Source organism: Podarcis tiliguerta, assembly GCF_965153285.1.
Source record: "Podarcis tiliguerta genome assembly, chromosome: 17".
Classification (NCBI taxonomy): Eukaryota; Metazoa; Chordata; class Lepidosauria; order Squamata; family Lacertidae; genus Podarcis; species Podarcis tiliguerta.
The window spans coordinates 32,947,847-32,970,746 of NC_139550.1; the positions used below are offsets into that span (position 1 = coordinate 32,947,847).

Genomic DNA, 22,900 nt, shown 5'->3' on the forward strand with positions numbered 1-22,900 from the left:
CAGTACTTTTGTTTAATGACAGCCAAACTAGTCCTCAGGCTCTGCACTCTTCATGGGGATTCTTCATCAATGACACGTGATGTGGAGACAGGTGTATTTCAGAAAGGACCTCCCTTGGGCAGATGAGGCCTTAATTACTAGACCTGCACCTCCTCCGGAAGCCTTCACTTACAGAGCTAAGCCCATGGCTTTCAATCTCTCCTGGGACAGGTGTGGTTCTTGTTGAGACAGTTCTTTCTCTCAGGCATTCAGTTTCCATTTCAGGCTGGGCACTGCCCAGGAACCAGAAGATGCATGGTGGAGCAACCTGGTTGGTGCCTTCTCTGTTGCGTTTCAGGGAATCCACACCCGCCGTGCTGGGGAGGGCACGAGTGAGTCAGACAGAGCTCACTCCTTGAGTCAAGGGAGCCAGAGGCACGCCCTGAAAGTGCTTTGCAGTTGACAGGTGAAGCCTACAAAAACACTTCAAGGAAGTCCAGAGTGGCTCTGACACATTCCTAGAAAAAGGAGCTCCGTTCTGCTTTCTGGGATGACCTGGCCTCTTTCCTTTAAAATATTTCAGGATCAAGAATGATTCAAATACCTATCCACCCTTAAATTGAATTCTAGCAAGAAGGGTGTGTGACTTTGATTCCCAAAATGAATTTGCTTAAAGGAATTTGCTCCCCCCCCCCTTTTTTGCAAATTTTAAAATTAAATATTCTTCAGACACTCTACATCTGTATTTGTACTGATAACCATTTCTTGACAATCCTTACTATTTTGATAGAATCTCAACATTTAGTAGTTGCTATCCAAGAGTACAGTCATACCTCATGTTACGTTTGCTTCATGTTACGTTTTTTCAGGTTGTGTCCCGCGGTGACCCAGAAGTACCGGAAAGGGTTACTTCTGGGTTTCGCAACTCGCGCATGTGCAGAAGCGCTAAATCGCGCTGCGCACCTACACAGATACGGCGCTTCAGGTTGCAGGCTTTTCATGTTGTGAACGGGCCTCCAGAATGGATCCCCTTCTCAAGCAGAGGTACCACTGTACACTGGTACCTTGGGTTAAGAACTTAATTTGTTCCGGAGGTCCATTCTTAACGTGAAACTGTTCTTAACCTGAAGCACCACTTTAGCTAATGGGGCCGCCCGCTGCCGCCGCTCTGCCACCATGCAATTTCTGTTCTCATCCTGAAGCAAAGTTCTCAACCCGAGGTACTATTTCTGGGTTAGCGGAGTCTGTAACCTGAAGCGTCTGTAACCTGAGGTATCACTGTATTCTATTGTTGACATGCAACACTGCTTGGCAAGATACAGCATCTAATGGAGTTTTATATTGAATAGTATCTGAAGGCTGACACAGCGACATAGCAAGCCAATCGGGCGCCTGGGGAGGCGTGCGTGCCCTGCGCCCGGGGCAGGGCCAGTCGGGGCACGACGCTCCGCAGGGCCTCCAAGGAATCTGCCTGCCTCCTCTCACTCAGCCACCCTACAGCGGGGGGGGAGGCAGGGGTGGACCATTTGGGCAGAGCGGAGCCTGCACGCAGCCAAGCCACTGAGTCTCTCCCAGGAGAGACATGTGGCTCAGGCGCACTGCAGGCCCCGTGGTGAGTGCCACCCGGCATTTTGTCACCCCCCTCAGTGGTGACACCCAGGGCAGCCCGCCCCCACCTTCCTCTGCCCCTGGGCTGACATTCAGTAATACCTAGGAACTTAAAGGTTCCTAGGTATGAATGGCTCCCTCCACCCCCTACCCCCGGCTGCCCCCAAAAAGGTTAACCTATGGCAGGCTTGCATTTACTGTATTTTTTGCTCTATAAGACTCACTTTTTCCCTCCTAAAAAGTAAGGGGAAATGTGTGTGCGTCTTATAGAGTGAATGCAGGCTGCGCAGCTATCCCAGAAGCCAGAACAGCAAGAGGGATCGCTGCTTTCACTGCGCAGCGATCCCTCTTGCCGTTCTGGCTTCTGGGATTCAGAATATTTTTTTCTTGTTTTCCTCCTCCAAAAACTTGTGGTCTGCTGCGTCTTATAGAGTGAAAAATACGGTAATGAATTGACCAGGAATTCCCTTCAGTTGAGTGGGTTCACAGAGGAGTGACAGCTCTCTCCATTCCTCCTCTACCCACAGCTAGCACAGAAGCCAAGCAGATTGGTAAAGGGGACCCTGCGCCCCCCAGCCCCCAACCAGCTTGTTTGGTTCAAAATATGTTTCTTTATTAGCGTGAGGAATTCAGCACCCCGCTAACATTACCATTCCACCACGCCAAGCAATTTGGCTTGCCAGACAGAACAATCCCCTCCCCATGCGCTGTTCTGGGTGTTCTCCCCATTTCCACAGAGTCCATTTTAAGGGGGGGTGCTGTGGGTGAAAGGGTAGGAGAGTGGGGGGGAAGAACCATTGCACAAGCAGAAGTCCTTGCTGTTGGGACTCATTTGTTGAATCCCACCCTGTGCTTCCATGTAGGGGGGCTTCTCCTCTGGCCAGCATGAAAACACAGGCTTCTAGCCACTTAGCAGGTTCTTTTCTTTTTTAAGGCATGCCAGTAACTTTTATGGCACGGTTGACTCATGGCAGGTTTCCAGGGGGTGGTTCTGTTACACTGAGATCCATGCTAATGCCAAAGATTTGTTGATACAGTGGTACCTCGGGTTACATACGCTTCAGGTTACAGACTCCGCTAACCCAGAAATAGTACTTCAGGTTAAGAACTTTGCTTCAGGATAAGAACAGAAATCGGGCTCCGGCGGCATAGCAGCAGCAGGAGGCCCCATTAGCTAAAGTGGTGCTTCAGGTTAAGAACAGTTTAAGGTTAAGAATGGACCTCCGGAACGAATTAAGTACTTAACCTGAGGTACCACTGTACTGGGGTTGGAGAAGGCGATTTTAATAATAATTTTTTATTTATACCCCACCCTTCCCGGTTCAGAAAACCGGGCTCAGGGCAGCTAACAACAAATTTAAAACACTTAATTTATGCAAACAATTGATTTTAGAGAAAGCTTTATGCCCGTTGGTCACTGAATGCTCTCTAAGTACTTAGTGCAGCGGTGGGAAACCCTTTCGCAGGCCGAGGGCCTCTCCCCAGCTGTAGAGCGGCCAAGGGTGTGCAAAGTCAGTAAGGGCGCCTCTTGCATGGCGACCGTACGGGCAGCCATCTGTGCGCACTATGTACAGGATGCCGCACATGCGCTGTATGGACATCGCGCGTGAGCAGCGGCCCATACAGATGCCGCATGAACGACAGCCCGTACTGACACTGTGCAAGTGACAGCCCGTACGGACACTGCAAGTGACAGCCCATATGGAGTGCGCATGTGTGGCATGCTGTACAGAGTGCGTACGCACAGCAACCCATCCGGTCACCGCACATGCGCACCTCATACGTGATGCTGCGCACGCGCACCCCGTACGGATGTCGCGCATGCGCCACTGGGCGGTTTGCCCCGCCCCTGGGCATCTCGCCCTGGGTACCAGAGAGGGTTCCTCCGCCACTGATTGCAGCCAGACCAAAAAACACTCAAGGAAGATGTGAAGCAAGGTAAATGAGGCTTGGGGAAGAAGTTGTGGTTGGGGAGGGGACATGGCCCTGGGAGAGTTCTAAGGGCCAGAGATCTAGGCCAGTGCGCACACAGAGACACCATTCTGATCACTTTTCCTCTGTTTGCCACAGCGAAGGGAGCACTCACCTTGACACAAAGTGGGCTGTAAGCAGGACTGGAGAGAGACTGCCAGAAGGAATCCAAGCTGTTTCAAGCGAGCCATCACCCTCCTCCCCAGCCAGGAGTGGGGCAAGGGGAAGGCAGAGGTTACCCCACTGCCTCCGCCAAGGAAGGAAGGGAAGCCACAGGCCCAGATGCTCCCTTTGCCCCGCAGATGCCTCCAAAACACTTCAGCCGGTATAAAGTCCTGCAATATCCGATGGTGGAGTGAAAGGCCTGGAATTTCTAAAGAGAGAGAGAGAGAAAGGAAATCTGTGATACTCCAAAATATACGGCTACTTCTGCTACCTGCATTTGCAGGGATGGAAAAACCTGAACACACCCAGACTTTGCTGGGCTCCAGCTCCCAGAATCCCCGACGACATGGTAATTATTTATTTTATTTTATTTATACCCCACATTTGAGGAAAACTTTCTTGAAAAGGCAAAGTTACAAAAACTACCAATATATATGAATTACTCGTTTTAAAAGCAGTACAGTGGTACCTTGGTTCTTAAACTTAATCCAAAACCAAAGCGTTCCAAAACCAAGGCACACTTTCCCATAGAAAGTAATGCAAAATGGATTAATCCGTTCCAGACTTTTAAAAACAACCCCTAAAACAGCTATTTAACATGAATTTTACTATCTAACGAGACCATTGATCCATAAAATGAAAGCAATAAACAATGGACTGCAGTCACACAATCAATCAATCAGGAACTGAACTGGGTTCCACACTGTCACAAAAACAAAACAAAAAAGCCGCAAAAACAAAAATGCAAAATAAGTGGCAGAAACAGACAGACCTCAGCGTAACACTCAAAACAGAAGTGTGACACTCAAAACGGTGTGTCCGATATGTACGTGACCGCACACACGTGCATCGTGCTGAACCCGGAAGCGACCCAAAAACATCACAAAAAGGACCGGAAGTGACATGGGGTGTTTGCAGGATTTTTCAATAGGTGTTCTGAATATACGCAAGTTCACACAAGCGCACAATGACCTGGAAGACAACTGCCATGCAAACAGGGAGTTGCCTCTACTTAAAAATGTAATGTATATTTGCAAATGTGTGTGTGTGTGCAGGTCCACTCATCAGGGAGCCAGAACTAGCTGCTTCTTCCTGTCCAATATACTCAGGGGTGGCATGTCAGTTTAAGGCAGGCCCCAAGTGAGCTTGCAAGGTCTATCCTAGCAACACTCCCTAAGTGGATCTGCAAAAGAGCAAGTCCAAGCACCTCACCAATTATCAGGGTCACAATGCCCTTTTTCCTGTTCTGCCTTTTTCTTTTCTTTTCTAGGGGCCAGCACCACACCCTGCAGCTATACCTATTAAAAATAGGGACTGTGTGTTTTTCTTACTCACTATGGTAATGAATAGTGCGTATTAAATTTGCTGCTGTTATATAATAACAATCTGCAGCATTTCTTGCATATAATAATAATAACAATAATAATTTATACCCCGCCCATCTGGCTCGGTTTCCCCAGCCACTCTGGGCAGCTTCCAACAAACACTAAAATACAGTAACCTATTAAACATTAAAAGCTTCCTTAAACAGGGCTGCCTTTAGATGTCTTCTAAAAGTTTGGAAGTTATTTTTCTCTTTGACATTTGGTGGGAGGGCGTTCCACAGGGCAGGCGCCACCACCGAGAAGGCCCTCTGCCTTCTTTTGTCGTGCTTTGTTATAGGGATGGGGAATCAGTGCCCTACCAGAGGCTGTTGTACTCAAACTCCCATCAGCCCCAGCCAGCAAGAGCAATAATAGTCAGGGATGATGGGAGTTCTAGTACAACAACATCTGGAGCGTCCATGGCTTCCATTAATAGTAAGATGGGGATGCGGGTGGCACTGTGGTCTAAACCACTGAGCCTCTTGGGCTGGCTGATTGGAAGGTCGGCAGTTCGAGTCGGCACGACCTAGCAGTTCAAAAGCACTCCAGTGCAAGTAGATAAATAGGTACCGCTGTGGCGGGAAGGTAAACCGTGTTTCTGTGCGTTCTGGATTCCGTCACGATGTCCCGTTGCACCAGAAGCAGTTTAGTCCCGCTGGCCACATGACCCGGAAAACTGTATGTGGACAAACACCGGGTCCCTCAGCCTGGAAGTGAGGTGCGTACCACAATCCCATAGTCGCCTTTGACTATCCAGGGGTCCTTTACTTTTACCTTACTAATAATAAGATACTAATTATTTATATTTATTTATTCATTCATTCATTCATTCCTATGCCAGAAACTCATGTAAAATCTAAACAAATGCTAACAATTAAGAATTTAGGTTATCATTTTAGTGTTGTTATGTCAAAGTTCTGGCCAAACCACCACAAGCTACAGGGGAGAGAGGGACAGAGCAAGCGGTGTCTGCCTTCTGAAGAAAACCTGTGTGAATTTAAACATCAGACCCTCCTCATCCATGAAGGGAAGAAGAGATGCATCGTCCTGAGTGCTTTTCCTACTAAATGCAGTCAAGTAAAAGTAGCATGCAATAAATTATTTACCAATGTTAGATTCCTTCTGCAACTGCTTGCCTCTCCCCAGTCACCAGTTACCATATATCTGTGGGCCATTTGTTACATTCTGCTGTTGTTGAGGTAAAAGAAGCGGTTTAAAGACTCTTTGCCCCTGTGGAGATGGTAGCACCGAAACAGCGGCACACGTCCTCCTGTCCTGTACAGTGATACCTCGGGTTAAGAACTTAATTTGTTCTGGAGTTCCGTTCTTACCCTGAAACTGTTCTTAACCTGAGGTACCACTTTAGCTAATGGGGCCTCCCGCTGCTGCTGTGCCACTGCCACGCGATTTCTGTTCTCATCCTGAAGCAAAGTTCTTAATCCGAGGTACTATTTCTGAGTTAGCGGAGTCTGTAACCTGAAGCGTATGTAACCCGAGGTACCACTGTACTCTCTACAAAGACCTGAGGAACGAGATCATCACCCCACTCACCCCACTCGTACTAACCATCCCAGGGCACTCAGCCACTGCCACAATGTCCTTTCTTCTATCAGATCAAAATGAGCAGATAACAGCAAAGGTTGCTAGGTTCATAGCAGGGGCAATCAGAATAAGGGCCACTAACTGACTGCTGATTCAGGACTTTAATTTGTGCTTTTATATCATATTTCCTTTTCTGTGTATACTGTAATGTTTTACTGTTGCTATGGCCATTGGCTAATGCAAATAAAGTTTTATATCTCTCTTTCTCAAGGCAAATCTACAAAAATGTAGTATAAACCCTGACAACTGGGAAACACTGGTCTGCGAGCGCTCCAACTGGAGAACAGCCTTTACCAAAGGTGTCACGGACTTCGAAGATGCTCAAACTCAGGATTAAAGGGAGAAACGTGCTAAGAGGAAGGCATATTTGGCAAACCCTCACAGTGATCAACTCCTGCCCGGAAACCCATGTTCCCACTGTGGAAAGATGTGTGGATCCAGAATTGGCCTTCACTTACGGACTCACTGTTAAGATAGTGTTCATGGAAGACAATCTTACTCGACTACAAGTGATCGCCAAAGAAGAAGAAGAAGAAAGATATTCTGTTGTCACCAAAGTCCACCCAAAGCAACCCTGTGCGAGACTTCATCATCCATGTGATTACCAGGGCCTCTTCACACATTACACTATCAAGATAACCCATGGGCAATGAGCAGGTGTTCAAAAATGTGTACCTCATTTAGGTATACTTGTTGGAGACCCAGGATTGGCCGTAACTCATTTTTCAGAAGACACACAGTGTTGGGGCGCAAAGTGGGAGAAACCTCAAGAGTTGTTGCTGGGAAATGTGTGAAATAGCAGGCAGTGGAGCCAAGCTGACAAAGGCTTGCAATCTTTTCACGTTTACTTCGAAATAAGTCCCACTGAAACCTATGATTTAACTTCCACTAGCATAGCATGGTGGTTCAGTAGCTGAGCTATGAACCAGAAAACCCCAGTTTGGATCACTTCAGGCAGGAACTCTTTGGCTGGGCTTTAGGCAAGCCACTAATCAATCTGTCCATGCACTGAGGGTACATAACACAGGCCTACATAACAAAGAGTTGCAAAACTGACCCAGATTAAGCTTGGAACACTCCGAGGCAATGTGATATAAATGCACATAAAGGCAACAGATTAGCATTTAAATGATGCTGCCTAGAGGGGTAACAATGGATTTTCCTGGATTTGGAAGAGTTGAGACTGGCCTCTGGCAAAACACATTCTCAGCCTAAACCTCACCTCAAGGACGTTGTGGGGAAACATAAAGTGACACAGGCCCTATCATCAACATCATCATTATAGGGTTATACTGTAATTTAATGCTCAAACCTTCAGGGTTGGGTGGGAAAGAGGTCTAAAAATAGCCAGCTTGCATACACAAGGAGGGGCTAGGCAAGAGTCACCGAGTGACAGAGTTGTTTCACATGATGACATCAGTCCCTGTAAGCAACATCACACTTCCAGACATGGAGGAAAGCAGAGGGAGGGAAGAAAACAGGGCAGAGGAACAGAGCTTGGCATTGCAACATCACACAGGAACTGGGAAGGAGAAAGGCAAGCTAAGAGCATATTTATTTATTTAAATCACACCTGGGCAGGATCTCTCTTCCTGGCTCAACTTCCCCCACTTTTGGCAAGCAGCCCAAAGCGAAGTGGGGAGTCTTGTTGAACAACCTTTAAGCAGGACTCGCTGCCTCTCCCCGCCCCCCTATTCCCACCCACCTACCTTTTTTGAAGTACTGTACCCAAGCTCTTTCAAGGTACCATATAGAACCCTCTTTGACTAGAGTTTCACGCTGTACTATTTTCTGGTTATATTATAATATTATTGCGCCATTATTGTTGTTGTTATTTCTGTAGAACACCCTGGGAGTGCCAGCAGCATTGAAGGGGTAGCGATACAATTTCAGAAATAAGAAAACATACAAACATACCTGTGACATGCTATAAAGTTATCAGTGATTTGAACACTGATCTCAGTCACCTGCTCTGCCAGTATTCTGGCTGGACTGCAAGAAGATCAAACCTATTCATTCTGAAGGAAATCAGCCCTGAGTGCTCACTGGAAGGACAGATCGTGAAGCTGAGGCTCCAATACTTTGGCCACCTCATGAGAAGAGAAGACTCCCTGGAAAAGACCCTGATGTTGAGAAAGATGGAGGGCCCAAGGAGAAGGGGACGACAGAGGACAAGATGGTTGGACAGTGTTCTTGAAGCTACCAGCATGAGTTTGACCAAACTGCGGGAGGCAGTGGAAGACAGGAGGGCCTGGCGTGCTCTGGTCCATGGGGCCACAAACAGTCGGGCACGACTAAACAACTAGATAACAACAAAAGTGTATATATTGTTATAAGTTTGGGGAGGGGGCCCCCTAACCCTAGAAATTAATAAATGGCAGGATTTTGATTATTTGGGATATGAAGGGAGAAATACAAGCTGCAGAGGAATTCCTGAGCTAGCCTGTGCAAATTACCTGGCCAAGCTAAAGCTATTAAGAAACAACACAGGGCCATTGAAGGTCATTGGCAATGCAAGAGAACTGTCCTCCCCCTCTCACCGCTGTGAAAAGAGACTGGGAATTTTGAAGGTTACTAGGTAAATGGGTATACCCCACCCATCTGGCTGTGTTTCCCCAGCCACTCTGGGTGGCTTACAGCACATAAAAAATTGTAAAACATTAGACATTAAAAATTTCCCGATACAGGGTTGCCTTCAGGGCACAGACCCTGGTTGAGGGCCAAGACTCCTGGAGCACAGCTCTGGAAGGATTGAGGGGGCAGTAACAACATTCATTGCTTATTCTTTTAAAGCAGGGATGAGGAATCTGTGGCCCTCCAGATGTTGCCGCAACATCAGCTGTGACCACTGGCTCTGCTGGCTGGGACAGATGTGAGTCAGGAGTCTAGCAACACCCCGATTGAAACATTTGTTTGCCATTTCAGAAATGAAGTTCCATTTTAGAGGAGCAGAAAGATTGTTGTGGGCAGGGTGGAGGGGGAAGGTCAATTTTTGACATTACAATGCTCATCGGTCGGCACTCTTTCACTGCTAACCTCTGCTGCAAAACAGCACAACTACATTTCCACCCACAGCTGCTCTCAACTGCTCAAACAACGTATATCTGTACCAGTGGCGTAGCGTGGGGGTGCAGGGGGGCCCGGCCGCACTGGGCGCAACATCTGGGGGGGCGCGCTCGCACTCACAGCTCTCTGCCCCTACCTGGCTCACTCACTCTGTCTCACTGCAGTGCTGGCTGTGCGAATCTGATCCGAGCCGCCGGGTTGCCGCCCACTGTGGAGGGGAGGGTGCCAGGCATGCGGTGCGGTACGGAGAGAAAGCGAGGGACTATCTGGGGGAGGGACAGTGCAGCGGGGGGGCGCAAATTACTTGCCTTGCCCCGGGTTAGGGGGCGCAAATTACTTGCCTTGCCCCGGGTTAGGGGGCACAAATTACTTGCCTTGCCCCGGGTGCTGACAACCCACGCTACGCCACTGATCTGTACTCACCCTTAGTATGCCCCCATTGTATGAAGTCCTCACCCCTCCCCATCCCTCTCCACGACTTAATCCAGACGCAAAATATTTGCCACCTTCTCAGGCTGAAGAAGCGCTTTGATTCAGATGGAAGACATCTGTAAGCCTCTACACCCAGGAAAGGGAAGCCCACAGCAACTCCTTTCTGCTGGGTGAACTACAACCCCCATCATGAAGGTTGAGGCCAACTGAAACTGTAGTCCAAAATATCTGAAGGGCATCACATTAGGGTGGAGGCTGTCTTATGCCATAGCGACCTCCCCAATGTTAGCAGGCCCCCACATGTTAACAGTCCTCAGGCCTTATGTACATTCTAGACATTGTTGTTTGCTGAGAAACATGACTTTCTGCCACAGCCAACTACATCTAAGTCTGCAACCGTCTATAACTGGGGGGAAATCCACATATTTATTCTTGCTTCCACTTCCTGTGTGTCAAGTCTTAGTCTGCAAGCTCCTCACACCAGGGACCTGCAGTCTTGTTCTCTGCAAAGCACACGGCACATTGAAGCCACCATATAAACAACACTCCAAAGACCTTGGACCTCAAGGAGCTCTGTGAAGTTCTAGTACATGGGTAGGCAAACTAAGGCCCGTGGTCGGATCTGGCCCAATCACCTTCTAAATCCGGCTGCGGATGGTCCAGGAATCAGCATGTTTTTACCTGAGTAGAATGTGCCCTTTTATTTAAAATGCATCTCTGGGTTATTTGTGGGGCATAGGAACTCATTCATTATTTTTTTCAAAATATAGTCCGGCCCACCACCTGGTCTGAGGGACAGTGGACCAGCCCCCTGCTGAAAAAGTCTGCTGACCCCTGTTCTAGTACTTCATTGGTGCCTTCCGTTTTCAGACGATTTCGGTAATCTTTCACACACAAACAAAACCACACAAGCACCCCACCAGCTTCGCAGCAGAACATTTCAAACTGAACATTCCCCAGATTACTGGTTCAGTGGGAGTACACGTCAAGCGCTGCTCCATTTCCAGCGCTGGAAACAAAACCGCACCATTGCATAATAGTCATGTCGGCAGGAATTTTAATTTGCTGAGTCAGATCCATCAATCATCCACCTAAGCCCAGCTTTCTGCCTGCAACAATACCCTGAGATGTGCCTAGCAGGTTCACCAGCAAGACACATCTGGCAGCCACAACCGTCAACAACACAAAAGGGTGCCTCTTGTAGTTACTGTGTCTGGTACCCACCAGTGAATCAATCTAATCCTTTTCTAAAAGCTTGACCATGTCCTGTGGCGATGAATTCTTTTGCTTAATTACACATTGGAGGGCATCCAAAGGACTGTTTTCGGTATGCTCGTGGGCTTCGATGTGCTCCCCCCGCTATGGGATTTTTGCCTCCCACCAACACCACTAGGAACTGCGGACAGACACACTTGCACAAACCATCACCACCACATCACAAGCGGCTCTAGCAAAGATCGGGGGCGGGGCACAAGGTTGGGGAAGGTCGATTACCTTAATGGCCTTATGGCACCTAACAAATTTGGAGATAACTGGGGAGTCAACTATTTCGCCTCTTGCTCTGCTCAAGAGCTTCCCAGGGGCATCTAACTGGCCACAATACTAGACTAGCTGGGCCTTTTATTTATTAATTAATTTTATACCAACACAGTGGTACCTCGGTTTATGAACTCAATCTGTTCCGGAAGTCCGTTCTTAAACCAAAACTGTTCTTAAACTGAGGCACGCTTTCTCTAATGAGGCCTCCCGCCGCTAGTACCCTTCCACCGTTCAGATTCCTTTCTTAGACCGAGGTAAAGTTCTCAAACCAAGACACTATTTCCCGTTTTGCAAAGTTTGTAAACCGAATCGTTCTTAAACTGGACTGTTCTCAAACCGAGGTACCACTGTATAGTTAAAATTTCTATAAAAGACAATAAAAATGCAAGTAACATGCAATAAAATTTCTGTGCCGTCACTGAGAAGGCCCGCTTGTCTAGTGTCACCAAATTACAATCTGATAGTCATGAAGAGACTAGCAGGGTCTCCTTGCAAGATCTTAAAGATTGGCTTTATCTGATCTTGCATAGGCGCTTATTTTTTTGACCCGCTTCTTAATGTTTCCCAACATTGGGATGTGCTTTTTCAACCCCACAGCCTTGCAAGTTCATGTTTCCAGCGATCCATCTATTCTGACTCTTTGCGTGCATAGTTTCTGCCTGTTGGTGCCCACCAGTTTATTACAAAGTTGATGCTCATCAGCCATTCTCATGCATCATGCATACAGGCCCACTATATATAAAGTCAACAAAATCAAGGGCTGAACTGCATTGGGCTGCATCTTGCAATGATTACTTTGAGGCACAGGGGCAGGACTCCCTGCACAGAGAAATATAGCCTATCAGGAAAAAGACTAAAGTGAGGGCTTCTCTGATGTGCTCATTTTCTGTGTGCAGGGCTTTTGTTGTTGCGGAAGGATTGAAATATTCAGTTACTGTATTTTTTGCTCTATAAGACTCACTTTTTCCCTCCTGAAAAGTAAGGGGAAATGTGTGTGCGTCTTATGGAGTGAATGCAGGCTGCGCAGCTATCCCAGAAGCCAGAACAGCAAGAGGGATTGCTGCTTTCTCTGCACAGCGATCCCTCTTGCTGTTCTGGCTTCTGGGATTCAGAATATTTTTTTTCTTGTTTTCCTGCTCCAAAAACTAGGTGCGTCTTATGGTTTGGTGCGTCTTATAGAGCGAAAAATACGGTACCTAACTGTAGTTTGAAATGGAAAGAACACCATTCCAAAACTCTAGGCTAGGGGTTGGCAACCAAAGCCTGTGGGCCACAAGCGGCCCATGGGGGTCGTTTAACCAGCACATGAGCCGCCCCCGAACCGAGTCGCTCGCTTGGTGAATCCCCGCACACTGCGCTAAATCGGCACAGCACAGCGCGACTGAGCTCGCTTCCGTGGTGCTGGAAATTGCGACTGAGCTTGCGCAGACACCGGAAATCGCGGGTGCGGGTGCAGTCTGGCCCACAGAGGGATCTCTGCTGGAGTGAACTGGCCCAGGCGAGGTAAACCTTGCCTACCCCTGCTCTAGGCCATGGTTTCGGCAAGATTTGCATTCATCACACAGAGCTGTCCATCAATGCCTGTTCTTTCCCCATTTACTCACAGTTAATTGAAAAATCTCAAATTATTCATGTTCCCATAGGCATCTGCTTGGCCACTATGAGAATAGGATGCTAGACTAGGTGGGTTTTGGGGTTTGATCCAAGACATAAGAGATGAAGAAAGCAGTGGCATTAGTGAGGTAAAAACTGCCTCATGGGATCAGACCACAATCAATCCCATCTATTGGTTAGTTTCCAAGCAAACCATGAATACGGTTTTGCCTCCTTTGACCCTAACAGTTGATTTTCAGAGGCACCTGCAGTCCTACACTACTTATCTGGAAGCCGAACTGAATTAATGGGGCTTACTACTGAAGAGACATTTGTAGGATTGTGCTATTAGCATCATAATCAACACCTCATGATAAATCTATTGGTTTGATCAGACCTTTTTGTTTGTTTTGCTTTTCTTTTTTAGCTTTTCTATTATACAAGTGTACACACATCACAAAACACGACATCTGACACAAAAAAGCATCACTGGAGGTGTGCAAAATATGGTACTTAATATATTATTTTACAGGGTACAATAATGAGGTGATTACCGTAACCCAGTCCAATGAATTCTTCGATAAATAAACTTGGAAAATACACAATAATATGAGTGAGCTAGAATATTGCCTGCATATCTGCACCCTAGTGCAATATATGCTGGTTCATTTGTATATTTAATAAAATCTCCTCATGCTGCCTTCAATTTTTGCAACAACTTTTCCATCATAGCTGTTTGCCAGACTATATTACACCAGTGATCAACATTCATTAATTGCAAGTTAATTTTCCAAGTTCTGGCTATTACCATTCTAGCTGCTGTTAATATCTATGTTATTAATTCTTTACTTTTTAATTGGTCCATATCGGAAGTATATAAGTTAAGTAAGGCTAAAGCTAGAGTCATTGGGATTGTCTGAACTGTAATCTGAGGTAACGCTTTAGAAACTTTCTCCCAACATTGTTCTATTTGTGGACATTACCTCCACATATGTTGGTATGCACCTATAATTTAGCATCCTCTCCAACATGATGAGGAGCTATTGGGCTTTATATAAGATAGGCACCTTGGTGCTATCAAATGTAAGAGCAAACATTCACATTGTATTCTGCTTCTTGCCTGGGGCTCCTATGCAAAACATCCTTGCAGTTTCAAATTCCTTGGCAAAGAGAAGTCTAGGTCAGAAAGGCAGCTTCAAGACAAAGACTCATTCCCATGACCTTTGCAGGTTTCTGTGAGTCATCTTTCAAAATGGGAGGTGATACCAATTCTATGGAAGCATGACAAGCTCCTTTTATGTTGAGCAAAGTAACTGTGTGACGCTGAATCACAGTGTGAGGCTGGATCCTTGTCAAGAACAAATTATTATCATTATTATTATATATTACGTCTTTATTCATGCCCTGCCTTCTTCCCTGACGGGACTCAAGATGCCAGAATCACAATCAATGGTGCAAAGCAAGAAAGCAGACATATCCAGAAAGAGTGAACAATCACCAGAACCACATACACCAACGTCATCCACAAATTGTCCACAAGGCTCGTGGCTAGCTAGCCCAAGACATTTTGCTGACCGAGATGAAGGACAAGATAGTGACACATCCCATAGCCCCTGTTCCACTTACAGAAGCTGACTGAACTGGCAACCGGATCTGACTTCAACGCCAGAGCCAGAAAAAGGTGCTCCACCATGCCGGAGGGCAGCAGGCAACTTTAGGGGGCACAGTGCAGACCATATGGCACAAAGGGCTCTCTTCTCCAACTGCCACTCTGTGCCCCCAGGTACCCCCCTCTCTGCCCAGTATACCTGAAGGAGCATCTCCACCCACATTCTTCTTCCCGGACACTGAGGTCCAGCTCTGAGGGCCTTCTGGTGGTTCCCTCACTGCAAGAAGCGAGGTTACAGGGAACCAGGCAGAGGGCCTTCTCAGTGGAACCCGGCCTGTGAAATGCCCTCCCATTGGTACCTCGGGTTAAGAACTTAATTCATTCCGGAGTTCCGTTCTTAACCCGAAAGTGTTCTTAACCTGAGGTACCACTTTAGCTAATGGGGCCTCCCGTTGCCCCTGCGCCACTGCCACGCGATTTCTGTTCTCATCCTGAAGCAAAGTTCTAAACCCAAGGTACTATTTCTGGGTCAGGGGAGTCTGTAAGCTGAAGCGTCTGTAACCCGAGGTACCACTGTATCTGACTTTTAGAACACATCTGAAGGCAGCCCTGTTTAGGGAAGTTTTTAATGTTCTATTGTGTTTTTAATATCCTGTTGGAAGCCGCCTGGAGTGGGTGGGGTATACGTAATAAATTATTATTATTATTATTATTATTATTATTATTATTATTATTATTATTATTGGGCCTGGCCAGGCCTGCACAAAATTATACAATGCTTCAATAAAGGTAAAGGTAAAGGTACCCCTGCCCGTTCGGGCCAGTCTTGCCAGACTCTAGGGTTGTGCGCTCATCTCACTCTAGAGGCCGGGAGCCAGCGCTGTCCGCAGACACTTCCGGGTCACGTGGCCAGAGTGACAAGCTGCATCTGGTGAGCCAGCGCAGCACACGGAATGCTGTTTACCTTCCCGCTGGTAAGCGGTCCCTATTTATCTACTTGCACCTGGAGGGGCTTTCGAACTGCTAGGTTGGCAGGCGCTGGGACTGAACGACGGGAGCGCACCCCGCCACGGGGATTCGAACTGCCGACCTTTCGATAGGCAAGTCCTAGGCGCTGAGGCTTTAACCCACAGCGCCACCCGCGTCCCTGCCCAGATATAATCTGGTGCAATTTAGGTCAAGAGGTGCCAGTGTGTCAAAGCCATAAGAGTATTTGGCAAGGTTCCTAGTCTACCAAGAGAATACAGAGACATACACAAACGGGTGCCCAACCATTATGGCTTGGATAGCAGTGAGTGATGCAAATTTTGCAAAAGTGGCTTCAAATTCCCTTCTCTGCAGCGTAGCAGAGGCTGCTATCAATACGGGTTGACCTGGGGAACCATTGAAGACCGCAGACAGATCTGCCCCTCTTGAGGGGAAAATGCTCCCACTTTGCTCAGGGGTGGGGGACCTGTGGCTGTTTAGCTAGACTCCAACTCCCATCAGGCAGGCAGCGGTCAGGGATGATGGGAGTTGTAGTACAGCAGACACTTGCAGTACTATAGGTTCCCCAGCTCTGATTTAGTTGGATGGGCATCATGGATGAGCACCACTGTGGGGAACATCCTGGTAGACTATGTCCCATGTCAGCAAGTGGAAGGTAGTTGCCATTCAGATTTTATGCCCTTAGATGATGTGGGCTTTCCCTGTAGCCCAGGTGGGTGAGCCGCCATCACCACTGAACTTTTTCCTGCTTGAAATAAACACACCATGGAATAATCCTAAAGTAAATAAAGTTTAATTGCCTGCAAACAGTTACTGAGTGTCTCTCTTTTAACAGCTTAGAGGCATACCAGCACCTGTTCATACTCAGTTCAGGAGCTGGTAACTAGAAGGTACAAAATCCTTTTGAACTCAGTACAGAGGGACACATCTAACTCTACTAATAGATACAAAGTTCTGAAATGCTTGAGAACTATTTGTATAACATTTCAGCATATGCCAATCCAAGGCATTTTTTAAAACAAACTTTAGGAACTCAGGAGCATGTAATTTCTCGTGGAGTTTTTAATAGCAGCAGGTCAAGCAAGAATTCAGCAGGTAAAACTTTTCGAAACATGCAAACAAAGTTCAGCTGCTCATTTCTGCCTGTCACCCAACAGCCAAAGGGCCAGGGAGTCACAGAGACCAGGAGAAAGACGACTGGCAACCCTTCTTCTCAGGCTTGTTACGTGAGTCACCAGACCCTCAAGAAACACAGTTATTTGCCCACAAAAACAGAGCAATACTGCTAGCGAATGCCTGGTCCGAAAAGTTGGAAACCTGGGCATTTATTTACTCTGAAAACCTGACTGTACCGGCCAGAAGTCTGACAGAATTGTACTAGCCCCAAATGAAATTTCAGTACCATCTCCAAGGGCCTCCGTCAAGTGAAATGAAGGCCCCAGGAAGGCTGGCCCATAAGCAAAACACATCTCAGGAAGTCAGCGTGGCTGTAACCAGGGAATCAAAGGCGAATGTCAACCAAGAAAGGGTTAAAAAATTAATTTGGCGCCATGCATATTTGTCAAATTTGAAAACGAAAGGGAGGTGTGAGGAGGAACAGCAACCACCCCAGATGTCTGTTTTGGTCTCCATGCAGTGATTCCAAGCGTGTTCCAAACTGCTGCCATTAAATAAACACACAAGACATAACCGGCTGTACATTTGAAAAAATAATATATACTATTCATTGTATTGAATTGTAGATTACAACAGAAGTACAGTGGTACCTCTGGATACGAATGGGATCCGTTCCGGATCCCCGTTCGCATCCTGAAGCGAACGCAACCCTCGTCTGTGCGGGTTGCGATTCGCCACTTCCATGCATGTGCGTGACGTCATTTTGACCATCAGCGAATGCGCGAGCAGCGAAACCCGAAAGTAACGCGTTCTGTTACTTCCGGGTCGCTGCAGAGCACAACCCGAAAGCGTTCAACCTGAAGCATATTTAACCCAAGGTATGACTGTAGCTCATAAAGTTCAACGAAAAAGGTAGAAGGCCCAGTAGATCAGTTCATTCTCTAATCAGTTTATGCATAAGGTCCATATATGTGAAAGTGTCTATTCCACCTGTCCAGGTGAAATCCACATGAAAGGTTTTTGCAGTTCCACAGAATCCTTTCACAGAGTCTAAGACAAGGATTTCCGGAATATTAGCCTTGTTTCGCCATCCTAGGCTTCACCAGTAGTACAAACTATGATGTCACAGGACAGTGGATCTTATAGCAAAGCAGTAGCTGTTGTTTTGTGCATATTAACTGCCATTAAGCAAAGCAAGATGGGGCATTGCTGCTTTGTTTTTGTTCTCCCAGTTGGCCATTTGGCAACCCTACTGGGTGGCCTCAAACCACCACCAGCTCTCTTACCATGGGCAGTGAACCCAGGGCTTCGCCAGCTGAAATTCCTCCTCCTACCCGATTGTGGTGCTTTTTATGGGCACAGGAGCCCTGGCCTCCTTTGCATAACCAGGTGAGCCGAACGTAAAGTGCTAGCGAGTTTCCTGCAGGCTATTTCATGCCGCCGGTTGCAAAAATGAAAATAAAAATGCTAAGCTAAGCAGACCTTGATCTGGCCCAGTAAGGCGCAGCTCCTCGTGTCCTTAAACTAGGAGAGTGCACACACAAACATACCCTAGAATTGCTTAGTAGAGTAATTATGTTTTTTAAAAGCACAACAGATACACAGCCCAGCACGGTAAACAGAACACACACTGACGGGCCATAGCAATTTGTGGTGTGTTTTTAAAAACACAACAACACCCAGGCACACACCCGCAGCAGCAAGAAGCCAGCAGGCTGGGGACTATTGCAATCCCAAAGGCTGGAGAATTTCTGGGTTATTCCCAGCCTGCAAGGCCCAGATTGGGGGAGAGGGGGTCAAGGAGGTGCTCCCCCCCCCGCTCCCCGGGTTCCCAACGGCTTGGCTTGCGATCAGTTCAGGCGTGCTGCTTAATGGTTAACTCGGCCGCTTGGGAAGCCGAAGTCACAGCGAGCGGTGGCAGCAACTTTCCTCTTCCCCCTCGCTCGGCCCCGCAGCCGGCTCTCCAACGGCGCCTCTTTGCAGATGCCACGCAAAGCTGCCTCGGTTTCCTCTCCAGCAGGAGAGGTGGATGCGGGGGAGGAGGAGGGAAGAGGAAGAAAAGGGAAATCACTTTCCCCCCGCCCCAGATCCGGGGCAGAACAGAAGCGCCCCTTTCCCAGGAGGCTTCGGACTGCAGGCACATTCTTGATCAGGAAAGAACGGGAAAGTGGAGGTTGGGGGGCTTTGGGGGGGCTACAGACGCTCCCCATTTGTAGGGACGTCCGGGCCGGACGGTGGCAGCCGCAAAGGCCGGGGGGGCAGGAAAGGTCCAGACCCCAAAGTGGGGAGGGAGCCTCCATTTCCCACTCTCCTCTATCCCACCCTACCTGTGCCACGAAAATCACCCTAAGAGGAGCAAGATCGGAGAAGGGGAAACTAATTCACACACACACGCCCGTCCGGCAGGTGTCCCGGGCAGAACTTGGCTGCCTCGCCGTGGGTTGCCAGGCCGCGCAGTGGGGCTCTTCTGGGGCAGGTACCCCCAACCATTTCCCCCCCCCCACCTCCTCGCCGCCCGGACGCCTCTCACCTGCTCAGCCGCCGTCGGGCCCTTCCCGATCCCGGAGCTGCTTCGGCCGGAGCGCTTGTTCCCCCGCGAAGGCGACCCCGCGACGGCGCCGCCTCCCGCTCCTGGCCACGTGACCCGCCCAGGTACTTCCCTCCGTGCACCTGAGTCAGGTGAGGCGCCGCCTCCCCGCTCACCTGGCGGCGGCCGAAGCCAGGACGGCACGGCCTGGACGGCGGCAGCCAGCCAGCCAACCCGCGGGCCGGAGTTCCCACGAGCTGCCCTGCGAGTGTCGGCGGCGCCTTGGCTGGGAGGCGGTAGACCGGCTGGAACCATCGACGCTCCTGGAGCTGGACGGAGTAGGAAGAGACGGAGGTGGGTCTCTGCCCCGAGGAGCTCAGGACCCAAAATTCCTCCCTCGGCAAAGCTACAAAGGGGAGGCCGATGGACTCCCGCGGCAGGAATATTGATAGGTATATTGGGGTGGGGGTGGAGAAGAGAAGTTCCAAAATCCTTTATACGTGTATATATATATAAATTTATTTATTTGGCTTTTCAGATTAAAATTTTACAGTTGCATAGCCAAGATTGAGTTCCAAAATCCCCATCAATCGGCTCTGCCATTTTTAAGTATGCTTGGCAGGTTTTCTTTCTGGCAAGGGTCTAGCATCTTGACCACGCCTATGTTAAATTCAAAATTCTCCAGGAGAAGCTTACAGGTGCGGGACAGAAAACAGCATCACCTGTTGAATTCCGCTTGGCAAGAAGCTGATGAAGAAATAATACAGGGTGGTCCAGTGTGTGGCCTTCAAGGCCGTTTTGGGTGGCCCTTGGCAACTTTTGATGCCCCCTCCCCAGCCCTGGCACTGGGTAAGCGAGGCGCTGGGCTTTGGGAAGGAGCTGCAAGGGCTCTGGCAGGGTCCTAGGGCGCTGCTGCCTCCTTCCAAAACCTAGTTAGCATTTTCTCACCTTTAGGAAAGAGTTGGGAGGGCTGAGGGGAGCATCAAATTTTGGCCTCGCTCACCCCACCCCCTCATGTGACAAGGCAGTGTGCAGCCCACAGGTTCTGTGTGGTAAAAGATAAAGGATCCCTGGATAGTTAAGTCCAATCAAAGGCGACTATGGGGTTGCGGCGCTCATCTCGCTTTACAGGCCAAGGGAGCTGGCGTTTGTCTGCAGAAAGTTTCTGGGTCATGTGGCCAGCATGACCAAACCGCTTCTGGTGCAATGGGACACTGTGACGGAAACCAGAGTGCACGGAAACACCATTTACCTTCCTGCCACAGTGGTACCTATTTATCTACTTGCACTGGTGTGCTTTCGAACTGCTAGGTTGGCAGGAGCTGGGACAGAGGAACAGGAGCTCACCCTGTTGTGGGGATTCAAACCACTTACCTTCTGATCGGCAAGCCCAAGAGGCTCTGTGGTTTAGACCACAGCACCACCCACATCCCTTTCTGTGAGGTAATACCCTTGCGGCTCACTTAATATGAAAAGTTGGACCACCCTGAAATAAAAAGTCTGTTTTGGGGTGGTGGTCCAGTTTACTCCTAAAGGTAAAGGGACCCCTGACCATTAAGTCCAGTCGTGACCAACTCTGGGGTTGCGGCGCTCATCTCGCTTTATTGGCTGAGGGAGCCGGCGTACAACTTCCAGGTCATGTAGCCAGCATGACTAAGCCACTTCTGCTGAACCAGAGCAGCGCACGGAAATGTTTACCTTCCCGCTGGAGTGGTACCTATTTATCTACTTGCACTTTGATGGGCTTTCGAACTGCTAGGTTGGCAGGAGCAGGGACTGAGCAACGGGAGCTCACCCCGTCGCGGGGATTCAAACTGCCGACCTTCTGATCGGCAAGTCCTAGGCTCTGTGGTTTAACCCACAGCGCCACCCATGTCCCTTTACTCCTATAGAATGTTTAATAGCAGCTTGAAGCAGGTAAAGGTCTTTATGGAATGGGATTAAGCAGCAGCACCTGCTAAAATCTACAGATTGAGGTGCTGTGAGAGCCCTAAGTGCGTTGGTCAATAAAGAAGATGGTTGTTGAGGCAAGGTGAGGTGATCAGCTCAGGCAGAAGATCTTATATGCCGTATTTCCAAATTGTCTTAGCCTCAATCATTTGAAAAACAGAGGAAATTTAGTAGCTGAAACTTTCTGGACACTTAACATCGTGTCAGATAAAACTTCCGCTGCTAAATTTGTGTGCACGCATCAGTCAGGGTTGCCAAGAGATCAGAAAATGACTGTCCTGGCCTGCTGCTGTGCCTTCACCGCATCTCAATGTGCTGAAGTCAGCAAGGGACGTAGCAGTATCACCTAACTGTGTGAAGCTGCAATGAAAAGCACAGCTACAGAGATGGGTTGAATAGTTGGCGTCTCTGGTGTCAGGCTGATTTTAAAGGCAGGGAAGAGGAGCAGAGCCAGTAAAAGAGGGAAAGGGCATTGAGCTGAAAGGCTTTCAAACAAGGATGGGACTATGCTCAGGAGGCGAAAGGTTGCCAACTTTTCAACCTGCTCCTGTAGCTGGTCCTTTAAAAGCCAGTTGATGTGGTGAGCAGATATTAACGTAAATCTCTATGCAAAAAACGAACGTGTTTGCATTAGGGGATGTCCTGAAGTAGAGGACCTTATGCATTATATCTTGCGCTGTCCCTTACATAATGAAGCAACATTTTTTAGCACCTATAATGACAAGGTCCCCTGGCCAGAACCCCTCTGACATGATTTTATATCTCCTTGCAGACACAGAGAAGTATGTGACCTGGCGTGTAGCACTCTTTGCAGCTGCCGCTAGGAAAATTAGAGCAAATTATATAGCCAAGGTAGCCACCAACTGTAAAGGAGATGAATTTATTTGACCCTATCTACATCAAGCTATATTCTATCTTTATCACCAAACTCCGAATATAATTGCACACTGTATTAATTAACATTATTTTTTAATATATTAGGGGCCATATGATAATTTTAGCTTACAAATTTTATTGTTTAATTTCTTAATTTGTATATTGAGGTACTTTTATAGCTCTGTTTACAGTAGGTAATTTCTTGATAATATAAATGTTTTAAGTCTTTTGTATCAATCCAGTATATATATTTTTTAATTGTTGAATGATTCTGTGTACATTGTGGCAGCCTTTGGCTGTGTGCAATAAAACTGACTGACTGTAAATATGCTGTGAGAAGTTTCACCAACTTATTTCTGCTTGCTCAGCAGCTGTAAAAGGCATGAGAGTAGGCCACACAGCTTTGCAGTGGTGGTTGCTGTACACACTTTCTTGAGAGTAAGTCTCACAGAACTAACAGGATGCTTTCTTCTGAGTAAACATGCATAGAATCCAACTATGCAATGGAAATCACAA

The 22,900-nt window shown here is 47.9% G+C and overlaps 1 protein-coding gene across 3 annotated transcripts in view; it reads right to left on the minus strand.

Moving 5' to 3' along the window:
* CRB3 (crumbs cell polarity complex component 3) overlaps positions 1-19,873 on the minus strand; it is a gene marked incomplete at its 5' end in the record, with an annotated part of 29,598 nt that extends 9,725 nt beyond the window's left edge. The window contains 2 exons of one of the 3 annotated variants that reach the window (XM_083420835.1): positions 3,674-3,931; positions 19,562-19,836. In XM_083420835.1, the coding sequence (XP_083276961.1) occupies positions 3,674-3,749 (76 nt within the window). Of the gene's footprint in view, positions 1-3,673; positions 3,932-19,561 lie in introns of those variants that run through there. The other 2 variants (XM_083420836.1, XM_083420834.1) reach the window with 2 other exon arrangements.
* Between the last annotated feature and the right edge of the window lie 3,027 nt (positions 19,874-22,900).